The 13,761-nt window shown below is 38.8% G+C and overlaps 1 protein-coding gene across 16 annotated transcripts in view; it reads right to left on the bottom strand.

Moving 5' to 3' along the window:
- Window positions 1-13,761, bottom strand: part of WDR20 (WD repeat domain 20) — a 45,957-nt gene that overhangs the window by 13,604 nt on the left and 18,592 nt on the right. For 15 of the 16 annotated variants that reach the window (XR_013182893.1, XR_013182895.1, XR_008534462.2 and 12 more), the window contains exon 2: window positions 4,488-4,670. Coding sequence is in view for 9 of the 16 variants with exons in the window: in XM_054635275.2 (XP_054491250.1) it covers window positions 4,488-4,670 (183 nt within the window). In the remaining 7 variants the exon portion in view is untranslated. Of the gene's footprint in view, window positions 1-560; window positions 4,441-4,487; window positions 4,671-13,761 lie in introns of those variants that run through there. The other variant, XM_077180715.1, reaches the window with a different exon arrangement.

Below are 13,761 nucleotides of genomic sequence, written 5' to 3'. Positions count from 1 at the left end.
CTTTGGTTTATTTTTCCCTATGTAGGTTGAAGAGCATGAGAAGGAAACAAGAAAACATTGAATAAACTAAAGGGGAAAAAAGCAGTTACTCATCTGTATTATATAGCAAACAGGTTACAAATCAACAACAGTAAATTTAGGCTTTGATTTTATCTGAAATCACAAATAAAAACCCAACCTCTGAAAAAAAACCTACCAGCTTTTACTGATTCAGGGAGCAAAGGCTGTTAACAAGTGACCCTGTTATCATGTGGCTGCAAAGTCAGGAGGTAAATGCACAGGCTGGGTGAATTTACAAGGCACCACCAACTTTTCACCTTGGAATCCCCAATCTCCAATTATATTTTTCTTTCAATAGCCAAGGACCTGTCAATACCCTGTTACCATTTGATTACACACTTTCCTTTAAAACATAACGTTTAATAGAGTTCATCATTGCAAAACAATGCACACACATTAAACAAACATTCCTGGTCATGATGTCTTCAATGCTCTAAGAACTGAGAGGTAAAGTTTGACTCCTTTGACTAATTCAGTTCTGGTGGACTTCCAAAACTTACCATGTTGTCCATGGCACCACTCAGCTGTAACTTGCAGACAAGTAATTCTTTACAAGCATATTCAAGATTTGTATTTGGCATATTGATTGAAAGCAGAAAGAAGAGCTGAGCTACACAAAAGGCAAGAGTGCAAATATAAAGAGCCTAAAGAATACCAGAACAAGTTGTAAAAGCCCTAAAAACAAAGAAGAAAGAAGAATCACCCCCCAAACCTTGCTATGCTGTTTATCACACACAAAACATCAAACTAATGGATAATACATCAATTGTTCTCTCTTGTGGAACTGTCACTAGAAGCAGCACCTGACCATTTTAGATTACACTTCTGCTGCTCTCAACCTCAGTATGAAACTAGAAAGTCTCTCTACTGTAAATTCTCATTGGTTAAAACAGCCATGGTGTATTTGAGAGCTGAGAAATGTAACTAAATATAGCACTGTTCCTTCAAATTGAGTAATTTTAAAATAATAGTGTCTATGATTCTGTTGTGATATTTTAACTAGTTTGTCATATATTCACTGATATATATTCATGCATGTCTCAATAATGATGGCATCAGAAACATAACCAGAAAGTTACCTGGCACACACTAGGAGAACATGGGCAGGAAACACCAGTCCAGCTGGTTTCCTGTAGGCACCAATCTTCTCATTGCCAATATGCAAAATTTCTTGCTCTCTACTAAAGCAGCTCAATCTGACATACAACGTTTGCTAATAAGAGCACCTGCTCAAATTTTGTATCAATAATGGCACTTTATGTCCATGGCCTACATGATCCTAAATATTGCAGAGAAACTCTGCAAACCTGATCTTTACTTCAAGGAGGCTGTGAAAAACAGAAGATTACAATTTGCAATGAGAACTGATCAGCTCAGGAAGACAAGATGCAGAGAGACTCTAATCTGACATGTTCAAGTGACCACAGTGCATCCCCTTCCCAAGACACAAACTCTGAAGTTAGGACTTTCAGGAGTTTTAAAAGCTTCCAGCTGGGTTCACAAAGTCCTGCAGCACAACAAAGCCAGACCTGCAGTCAGTAGGAGCAGTAGATGCCTTACAAGAATGGTCTGAATGCAGTATCAGCACATCAGTGAGGGATGTGAGATAAAGAGCTTATGTTCAGTCTGATGGAAGAACAGGAAGTGAAGAAGCTTCACTCACCAGGCAGAAACACTTGCCAAGATTATCTTGGTCATGTTTTGAAGAACTTGAAGGGACAAAATTACAGGCACAGGACACAAATGACTGAAAAATCTGAGGCAGTCAAAGAATCTGCATTAAGGTCTTACACAGCTTTGGCAACAAAGGTACAGGACGAGTTTATTAGGAAAAAAATGCAGCTCAAGGCTTCAGTTTAAATTAAAAAAGGATTAAAAAGTAAGATGAAAAAGCACTGGCTAATTTGATAATAACCAATTACTGCCTGGAAACAACTGAATCCGTGAGGTATATTTGACTGGTTTGGGCAGTAAGAAAATATTACTGGTTTAATTTTGATACAGCTGGAAGGAATACCACTGTGGCTACAGATGGATTTATGTAGGCAGCCACAAGCTGCACAGTATCTATCACTCACCTCAGCCTTTCAAGTCCCTATCATCCTCTACATCAACAGAATTTTAAAAAATTGGGTAACGAGTTAAGACTATGCTAGGGCTATTGCATTTTATGTTCAACATAGCCTATCATAACAGGCTGATTTATTTCATGTATCATATACATTCTAATTGCTATTCTGATTGCTCTACCACAGCTGATAGGCAAAGCAGAGCTTTGGGCTACCTGAAGCACCAAATTACTCAGGACAGGTGGTGAATTCTGTTACCTCCAGCATGAATGCTGGATCTGTAGAACAACGTTCACACTCATTCACACCACCTTATGCCTACAGTTATTCCTAAAGACTGTAGGCTATCTATAGTCTTAAATCTATCTAAACTCAAAATATATTCTAAATCCAATAGGCACCTTCATCTTGAAGCAAATGAACTGGTTCAAACATCAGTGCTCACTAACTTTTCTCTGAAAGGGGCTTTAAATACAAAACTTACAAACTTTAAATACAGAACTTACAAACACATCTAGGGCAAACTTCAATACTGTAACTGACAGAATAAAAATATATTTCAGTTTTAGAGTTGGTTGTAACTGCAGATAAGGTCAGTGTGGGAAACAAGAATTTGTCATTTAACTGTAGCCTACTGTGTGCAGTCTTGGTAGCACTGAGCAAATCCTTACATCAGCTTGGTAGAAGAGAGATCACCTCATTTAGATTTCCACCAAATTGTCAAAGGCCACATTTCCATCCCACTGAAGTAATCTGACAATAGCACAGACAAAGAGCAATACTGGCTGATGGAAGTGGCTGCAGTGCTTCCAGCATTTGGGGAATACCACAGGAGCTATTCAGCCTGCAACACAGCTCTGCACTGGAGTCACCAGACAGTAAACACCATCAAGGCCTGGAAACGTGCACTGGGCCTTGATATAACTATTCCAGCAGAAGTTTCTCTCAAAGGAACTCAGCTGAGCTACAGGAGTGGGAACTGCTCTGTGAAATGAAACCAGCTGTTTAGAGTATGTCTGCTACCCTTCTTAATACTTACAATATTATTGTACAAGAATAAATAAGACACTTTTGGAGGGGTGGGTGGCAGTGGTAGGACAATGCTAAAATTAACAATTCAACTACTTATACAGAGGTTTTTACCAACAGACAAAAGATTAATTAAAAGATTCTCCAGCACTATTTCCCACTCAACACAAGCAGAGGCAGAGCAGCTGGGACAAGGCCAGGTAGGAAGAAAAACGCCCCTCTTCTGATCTACATGTTGCTACTTTTAGAAAACTGAGGAGGAATTAGATCTAATTTTAAAACATCCCCAGTGAGAACAATACTTCAATCTTCTTTGCACAAGGAAGGAGGAAGATAACACATCTCTCTGAGGCGGGAAAGGTATACTTTGAAAGCTGAGCAAGGCTTAACTTCATCTGTAAAGTTTGAATCCAGATGTGAAATTTCAAAAAAGGAGAGAAGAACAAACAAACAAAGCCAACCAAGAGACCTGCAAACCTCTCTATAGAACTGAATTAAAACAAAAAAGGAGCAGAAGAACAATCCCCAAAAGAAAGTAACCTCCCCCAAACCACCCGAATTCCCTGAGCTTATCCTCTGCAGAAAATGCTGTCACAAGGCATCCCAGTTACCAGATTTCTTTCCTTATTAGCATCTGGACATTTACTCCTCTGAGAATGCCAATGCTACCAGATACTCAGAGGCAGTGGTTCTGTAACTTGGCATTAGTGCTCCCCATAGTACTCCTTCTCTTTCCTTATTGCAGCAACAGAAAAAGCAGATGGAGAGTTTCCTTCTGAACATCACATGGCCAAGACATCATAAACCCTCAGCATTTCTGTGCACTCAGCTTTATAGCCTACTCTTATCCAAGCAAGCCTTTAGGAATATAGGCAGTTTCTGCTGTAATGCCCCAACCATAAAAATGTGTATTTTTAACTTATTTAATATTTTGAGTATAAAATATGAGTTAAATAGCGGCTTAAAATTTTCTTCTTCAATGGCAATCCAGAAGCCTCAGAAACAGCTGAATTCAGAGCACACACAGCAACATTTACATTTTTAGACCTTATTTCCATCTGTAAACTGTCCTCAATGCTAGTTACAGTATTACCCAAACTAGAAAATGCTAATTTTTAATCTTAAACCCCACAGGATGCCTTTATCTTTTCACAATGAATAACATTTTTATGTAAGTACTCCAAGCCAATGGAACAGCTGCAAAACAAAGGCAGTGACTGAACAGTAAGCTACACAGGCAAATGGAGCCACATCTACTGAACTTTGAAAATCTAGAAACTTCAATATCACAAATACATTGCATGCAACAATATTAAGATTTCTACTTACTTCCTCATTAAATAATTTGCTAGTTTCTTTTTTAATAGGGTCTATAAGTTGGACCTGGCCTGCAGAGAAGCCCACTAGAAGAGACACACTTTCTGCTGTGGCTGTTAAATGATTGAAGTCGTGGCATGTAGGCTGTGTTCCTTTGTATATCCTTTTGTCTATTGGTTTACTCAAGTCCGCAGCCTGCAAAGAGAGCAAAGAGAATTCAGTTTATCACAATATGTGCACATAACCACATCTGTTTGAAAACAATGTTCATACCACACTACAATTTATGCAGTCACAAAACCCTACTTTAAAAAGCAGCTCTGCATTTATGAGACATCCAAGATCTTATCAAAATGTTTCTCTCTATCAAGCAAGTGTACAAACTCCTCCTGCCCTTGCCTTGGCACCTACAGCACGGACAAACCAACAACAACCACTTGGTAGCACAAAGGCTCCTGTGAGTCCTCAAGATACCAGAAGGCTTCTCCTGCCACAAGAGCCATCACAGAGACAAGGCATCTTCTACTTTTCTAGTAGCACTTTCCCAGTATTGAGTACAACCAATTTAGCATTAAAAATACCATATTCTCAATCACACAACTCTTGAACTCTAAGTCTATCTTTTAATAACAGGCAAACAAATGATATTGTTCTCCATAATCACAAAAAATGATCAACCAGCTCCTAAGAGAGCACTTTCTAAGAACAGTGATTCAAGATACTGGTCCTGTGATTATAAAATGCATTTTACACCAATGAGCTACAAAGTAATTTACTTCTGAAAACAAAACTCAAATATAGCTCAGACAAAATAAGTGCTAACAAAACTGAGGAATTTCAATATAAACAAATTAAGATCTAGCACTAAGTGTCAGAAGAATCAAAAGGAACAGAAAAGCAATTTAAAATGCTCCCTCACTTGTGTCACCCATGTTTATCCCCATATCACTTCTGAACAGACAACTAAATCTTTCATCATCCAGAGATTAAACCCCACACATTTAATATGCAAGATCATACACCAGGTTCAACCTTGTTTTTTAACCTCCCTATTTACGAGGTTCAGAGTCTGTAATTAGAAAGCTGCAGATACTCAAACAATATTACAGGCCTCAGACATAGCTGTGATTTGGGGCTCAGATTCTAATTTTGATATATACTTTTTCAGTTATTTAGTCAGAGGAAATCAGGCCAGCAATAAAAGAGAAAGTAAACAAGCTTCACATAAAATAGAATTGCTCCAGAGCATTAAACCTTGGAGGACAAGGACTGAAGAGTAGCACATCTTTGGTATTCATAGAGCTACACAGACAGAAACTAGACCTGTCAGTAGGGAAAAATCCTAACCAGCTACACAGGTGAGCCATTTCCAAGGCAAATTTAACTACAGGATATGCATGACAAGCACTTATACACAACAGTATTAAAGCTGCACTTATGTTTTGCAGCATATACTATAAACCAGTTTAATCAGGTGTACGGTCTCCTCGTTAAAAACTCCAAAATGAGATGAGGTATTATAATTTTTAAAGTCAGCAGACTAAAAGGTTATTCCCCAGAGTCCAGAGATCCATTTTAAGCTAAAAGAGAATATTACCAATATCTCTTCAAGGAGAAATTAAATAGAATACTAGTTCTACTGGGAGATGGCAGGATAATGTGCATGCCTGCCACAGAGCATTCTCCAGCTCACAGGCTGATGTAAATCTGTGATCTGAAGTTGAAAAATCAAATCCTAAAGGCCTTGCAGTTATGTCTTAAGACTGTGTAACATTCCCTTGTCCTGTACCACTATAAGCAAGTGATGCCAAGAGAGAACTCTCAGAATTGGGGTAGCATTTCTATCTGGAAGAGCAAGCTACACAAACACATAGCCATACCTCAAATAAAGCAGAATTAAAGCAAACCTGTGAGACTCAAAGTTCTCTCCTCTGGACAGAAGTTGCAGCAGGACTCAATGCTAAGAACAAAGATCCATTCTAAAGTAAAAATTACTTGGCCTGAATCCTACTGAATGAGCAGAGAACCACAGACTGTCCCAGCCAGCAGAGGACACGGGCATTACCACCTTCCTCTGAATCCTCATTGTCTCTTGAAGCAGCTAAGAATTAATAAATAGGTGGCTATGTTCAAACTACACCTTGCTCTTTTGTCTGGGTGAGGTTTTACATCACTAGCTTTTGTTTTTGTTGTCCAACAACTTCGGTGTGACAAGTTCCCCGTCGCATGAAATCGTGTGGTAACAGACCTAGCAACACATGAAATTCTGAAAAATTAAATCTAAGCACAGACTTCACTGTGCTTATTCTAGCTGTTCTCTGGGAACCAGATGGCAGTGAGAATCTGTCTGAACTTAAATGAAGTATAAATAAACTAATTCAACCCAGAATTAACCAGGCTTCTGCTGACAGGGATGCCTTGCCTTTTATTTACATGCAGCTACTGCTTCCAGTTACAGCACAGTTGTCTCATGGAGATAAGTCAAATCTACAAGCACTAAAACACTGCTTTAGTCTACATCTCTCTTAACTGAAAGAGAGAAGAATCAATGGGCACAGCAACTAGGAGACATTTTCTTTATTTCTGCATGAAGGTTGCTATTGGATTTTGCTAAGAACAAGAGAAGTGCTTACTCATAAAATTCAATCATGCATGGGAGTCAGCTTTTCATTAGCTCACCACTAAACCCATTTGCTATTTTGTGAAAGATGCCATTATCAAAGAAGAGCTTTTACATGAGATCTTGTCCATAAAAAACTGTCAAATCCTTGGATCTGACACTGCCTACTGAGCAAGGTGATATGAACTGCCCCCCACTTAGAAGTGGTGATCTACTTTGAAAAAACCCAAAAAAACCTTGGGATTAAGTGTTTCCAGGCATGGAGATTAAAAACACAGAAGCAGACACCCTCACCATGGCAGCTGGCAGCAAGCTATCTGGGACTTCCTGTCCCAATGCTTTTAACATTTCCTTCTGAAAAACACTCAGCACTATTCCAGCCTGTCCACTCTGAGAAACTCCCTCAATTGTGGATGATTCAGGATGAGAGCAACACTTTCAGTAATCACAACTGAAAGCACAATGGGGCAGCTGATGCAAGGCAAGGAATATCAAGAGCATCCTTCCCTGTGCAAGCCTTGAAGCACATCTCAGCTAACCAAGGCTCTGGGACTGGCACCTTGGCCACCTGGTACCTGTGCTCAAAGTCTGCTCCTTCAGACACAGGAACTGCACCCCCTGGGCAAACAGACAAGGAGTAACAGCTTTTGGGCAACAACTGGAACCTCACACACCTGTATAAAGCCAGTGAACAAAACTGCTGTACCTTGGGCATCAACAGCTCCCAGGTCCTGTCTCTGAGGAGATTAAAACTCTACTTTAAGAGAAGTAGACTTGCTCACAGAAGAAAAATTGCTCACAGAAGAAAAATCGAACATTTAGGTTTGCATGATGAATTCATACTCTAGAAATAAAACATGAACCATGTAACTGTTTGAGGGACTTCCTATTCTTATTTATTAAACTTTCACAGCACACTGTTTTAACAAAACTATTCCCATTCTGTTGGGGAGGGAGAGAAGAAAAAAAAAAAATCTAACAGTTTAACAGTAGCCCATTTACTCTGGACTCATGACTTCCAGTAGAAGGGCAGTCAAATGGAACATATTAATCATAGCTTTAACTACATAAACATTAAGAAAAAAATGGCAGAAAAAACCCAACAAAAAACAGTTGCCTTGGTTTGAAGCAAATTTTAAGCATTCAGATTCTGATGTCTGAAATGCCTGATTAGGATGGGCATCAATAACCTTGGTTCTGTAGCTGTGTGTAACTCTAAGGTCAAAGCCAAAGATCCATCCAAGATTTATTTTATTGATCCAAGACTTAGAGCTTTCATAATAAGATTACCTAAACAGTGAATCACATTATTTTAAGTCACTGTTTAATCACACTCCTTGACAGTTGTTATTTCTTCTTGTATCTTTACTTTTCCTAACTTACATTTGCAGCTTTCTGCAAATTTTACTTGAATGAAATGTGTCATACATGCTGCAATTCTTTCCAAGCTGAAAACATTGCCAAGATATTAAATTAATTACCTTATTAATTTATTCCAGGTAATTTCAATTGTATTCATGAAAAGGCTTCCATTAGATACTTCATAGTATTTAATATTACATTTGCCAGGAGACTGGCTTTCAATGGGTCATAGTTGTGAGATTGAGACAGAATAGTGAAGCATTTAATAAAAATTTTACTGCCAAAAAATCCTCTTAAGAAAATCTCTCTTGTCCAGAGAATTAATTGATCTTGAACAGCAGATTACAGATTGCCTATGCATGTACAAATCTAGTGCACAATAAAAGAGAAGACACACAAGAACCAAGACAATGTACTTTTGAAAACAATTCCCTCAGTATTTCTGGAGCTTGGAATTTGTAACTGACTACCTGTAACCTCCTACCTCTTCCACACCTTGCTGTCCAGGGATTTAATGCTCCCTGGTCTAGGGAAAGAGAAAACTGAGCTTAATATGCTTATTGTGTTATAATGCTGTACAGGTAACAGAAGAAATCAATTCTTAGAATTATTACTAAGTGAGTTTCTTAGAACTTCACAGATGCTCTTTAAAATTTGGCTGAAAAAAGAGGCAAGGCAACCCTTGCTGGAGCCCTCTGCTTTACACCATCTCCTGTGAATAGGACAGAACCCTCCCTGAGTTGCTCACTGCATAGCAAGGACAAGGAAAACTAAACTTGTTTATTCTTCCTCCACGTCTGTGCTGGTCTCCTTCTCCTTCCTGCAGATATGCCAAAGGACAGGGACCACTGAGGAACACAAGAAAGCAGAGCTACCCCAGGCACTTCTGTAGAATTTTCTGGCCAACTCCATTCCTTGTTTCTGTACACAAGTTTGTGACAGAAATACCAGCGTCAATACTTCACACTCCACTTTATTAACACAGGAGCGAGCTTCCAGATTTTTTGGTTATATAGCCCAAATAGAGATCACTTAATATTAGCAACAGAATAATTTTTAGTTACATCACCGTTGTTTCAAGCTGATCTGATCTCACAGCTGACCCTGCTTGGGGCAGGTTAGACTGGAGACTCTCAGAGCTTCCTTCCCACCTGAACAGCCCTGGAATCCTACGCTTAGGATCAACCAAAGCAGCAGCAACAGGGCCACTCCCAGCTTACTTAACAGCTCTGGTTTGCATCATAAAGGAAATTCAGGAAGCAAAAAAACTCCAGGAACAAGTTGGTTGTCTTTCCCTATAAAGACCACTGATGTAGGGCAAAAGTTCTGCTTAGTTTACATAAAATACACAACAGAAAGTCCAGGCAACACTTCCTGCAAGTACAAAGCCCTAACAAAACACTCTTCAGTGCAGCTGACAGTGCCACAGCCTGTCAGTAGCAAACTGGCTGCTACAAATATAACTGCACCTAAGCTGACAGACTGCTGAGTTGGCTTTCTCGGCAGAAATTTTAAAGTCTGGCAAGAACTCACATCATCCCTTCAGATCCAGCATCCCTTCAGGTACACAAACCTTTCAGGCACTGTACAGGTCAACACATGTTCACTTCAGAAGTACCCCCTCCCTGAAAACTTAAAATAGTTTAAAAGCTTCTCAGCTTTCACTTAGAAACCAAAGAGAAAGAAAGGGGAAAAAAAGGGTAAAAATTCTCATTAGGATTCAATAAAAAGCCAGTAGATAATCACCATGTGTAAAAAGTTGCCCTATTTATAGCCACAATAGGTTTCTTAAATAAATGTGAGCTGCTTTTTCCATACCTGAGTGATGTGCTTAGTTTCAAGGGTTGCATAATAGGTGTTGTGTGTGTACACACAGTAGTTTTAAATGTCTCCTGAGCCTTGCAAAGCCATTAATGCTAAGAAATTTTAGGTCTCTATATTGCATTCAATGTACCTGCTTTATATTAAAGTCACATTTCTAAACTTCAATAAAAATATTATTTTTAGTTTTCCATTTCAAATTTGGCTGATCTTCCAACTCCATGAACTGAAGCATCAATAGCTTGCCACTCACAATACTGTTCCTCATAAATGGGTTCCTGTATCTTTGCAGAAGGTTTTTTAGAAGTTACAAAGCACTTGATTAAATGCTGAACAGGAACACTTAAGGCATGTGACAGTTTCTAGGATACTCTGTAAGAACAGCTCTGCTAGTAAAACAGGGACACCAAGTAATTTTATTTAACCTAATTTTTTTTCAAGTGTTCCACACAATTCATCCATAACAAAGTCTTAAAGATCAATTTTGTACAAAGCCGCTTGCAAATTTGGGAAGCTACTTGATATTCTTCTCCCTTCTAGATTTAATTCCCACTTGGGGCCATACAAGACATACATGACTTTTGAAAGGAGAAAAACATTACTTAACAAGATTTAAGCATTTATTCATAAAGCAGACAACTGTGACCACCTACATTTAGAGAAAAGCTCTAGACCAGATAACTGGACATAAATCCATATTTAGGCAGAGATCAGTGCAGTTTTCTGAAGGATCCAATAAAATAATCATATTCTGTTTCCAGAAGAATTACTCTAAGCACTCAAGCAGAGCAAAGAGCACACACTGGTTTGAAATAAATCTGTGTCATATTAACTGAACCCATGGTTATATAATTGACAAGATCAAGAAAGTAGATGTGAACACCATAAAGAACACACATAAAGGACTGTTTGATTTACAGCTTATCATAACAATGTTAACTCCATTTTAGTAAGGCCATAAACCAAAACATTTCTGTGGTTACAGTATAGATCAGCACATTCTTTTGAAAGTTGTCTAAGGTGAAAGCACCAGACTACCAATAACCCTAGAAAAAGTAGATATTTTTATTTCTAAGAAGTGTTCAAAACCTCAGAACAGCAGACTCAAAAAAAATTGTTTGCAAGACCCCTTCACTTCACAGGTGTATACAGCATCAACTTACTCTTCATTTATAAGACTGAGCAAAGGGCACTAAAACAGTCCAAGAATACCAACACATTTGAATTACTGCAGGCCAGGCAGGTTAAGGGAAGTTGGAACAAGGTTTTGAACCCCTCCACACAAAAATCCCTCTGTCTTCTGAGCACAGAATGCTGTTGCTGCCTCCACCTGTCATAACCCAAGAGAGGTCTGAAATCCCTGAAACTGTTCCTTTAGAAACTTAAAGCATCTTCAGTTCAAGGTGTTATTTACTCACTTGGTTCAATTTTCACCCATGCTGACACTGCTGCTTTAGAGTGGAAGACCAGAACACACAACTTGTGACAGTGCTGCTCAAAGAGCCAGGTCACACCCAAACTGTTCTGAAGAACTGACCCTGACACAGCTCTCCAGAGCACATCCTGGTCAGTCCTGACAAGGTCTGAGAGCTCAGCATCTCCAAGAGAAACCCAACAGCCTGCCCACTCCACAGAGTTGACCAGAAGCACTCCAAGCAACTCCAGCATCTTCAGCTGCACTATAATCAAACCACTAAAACTTCAGGCAAGTGACAGGACACTGTAACTTTTCAAAAGGTGTTTGTTTCTCCATATTGAACAAAGTCAATTTTTTATTACACCTGCAGAAGTAAACCAGCTCCCTTTGCTCACTAAAAGCACTTGAATTACACACTTCGCACAACAGTGCTTTACTATGAGACAAAAAGAATACATGAGCTTTAACTTCTCTCGAGCCTCTGAACAATCCCTCAGAGACCCATGCTGAAGAAAAGCTAACAAAAGGTATTCCACAGTTCCTTTTGCAAAGTTCCCCTCATCGTGGATGCCAGTTAATGACATGATCAACTCAGATAGAAATTGAGACTATGACTCCAGTGTTCTGCGTGTGGTCACACTAAATCTGTAAACAGGCTAATTAAACAACTCAGAATAAAGTCACTGTATCACACATTCCCAACAGACATGAACTGAATTAGATGTTCTATTTTGGTTTAAGCAATTACTTGCCTTTTTTTTTATTAGGAAGAAGGGAGAAGAAGCTCTGATATCAGCATTATTGTCTCTTCCCGGTGCCTGGTCTGCAGAACTTTGGCTCTACTGTAACTTAGGCTGCTGGATAAAAACCTCTCCAGCAGAACCCTGATTCAGAATCACGGATGTTGTGCATGTGATGCAGACACCTTCCTCCTCTTCTCCCCCTACTCAGCTCTTTTTAAGAACATATGTAAGAAAGAGATCTCACTGTGCAGTTTTAAGTTCAAAATAATGATCTCTCGGGGTATTTATAAACCATGGGTGACAGGTCACATTTTTACACTGGTTTCCTCCTCATTGGCTTAACAATTAAGACACCAATTTAAGTCATAGCACAGACATACTTTAGAATCATGGACTCCACACTGGACTTTTTTGCAAGGACTTTTTACTCCAGTACCATTTCTTCAACAGTGGGCAGATATATGTTCCAGAAGTTACCTCATGAAGTCAGATGCATTAATGGATTATTGTCCATCCTAGATTTCTTTCACAAAGTCATTTATAATGCAAATATGGAAGTTCAATAACACTTACAGGATTTTTTTTTTTGCATTAACTACTGTATGGAATTGAAAAAATTGCCAGATTTTAACTCCCACTTCCTGTTCATTATTCACTTATATTACCGAAGCAAGGTATCCTGATGAGTTAATATGTGGAAAAAAAAGTGTAATTTCTGAATTTTGTTCCACTCTGATTTTACTGAACACCACCTTGTTCCCAAGAAGAGACAATGATGTCTAATATTCCTCATATACACAGCACTCATACTGATTACTAGAGTAAGCTAGTCCTGACCTCAGTATTTACATAAAAGTTTTCAGATGCCACAATTTTCACCACTTCTCTGAATATCTATGTAACAATACATTTTTATAGACCTATAAGAAGAGATGGACTTACTGATTTACACATTGCTGTATGATTTATTCAATTCTTGTTTCTAATATTCTTCTCCATTCCATTTCTTAAAGAAATAAATATTTGTTAGAACTCAAGTACTAATCAGTTAATGCAATCACCAATATCAATCCACTCTTCTTGTGTAGTAGCTCCAAACTGACTCAAGTATTTTCCTCCACTGTGTGCCACCAAGAGATTAGTGGGAACACACATTGCTGCTCACTCAAGTATCCTAACTGCACCTCCCAGGTTTCTCACAGCTGCCTCTGGCCCGTTACTCAGTCAAACCAGTGCATCTTCAACTTCTGCTGCTCTTCCCCTTTCACTTCTTCTCCTGAAGTTAGAAATACCACATAACTATAAATTACCATGTTAAACTTA

The sequence above is a fragment of the Agelaius phoeniceus genome, chromosome 6 (genome assembly GCF_051311805.1).
Source record: "Agelaius phoeniceus isolate bAgePho1 chromosome 6, bAgePho1.hap1, whole genome shotgun sequence".
NCBI lineage: Eukaryota > Metazoa > Chordata > Aves > Passeriformes > Icteridae > Agelaius > Agelaius phoeniceus.
This window is presented reverse-complemented; position numbering and strand designations above follow the sequence as displayed.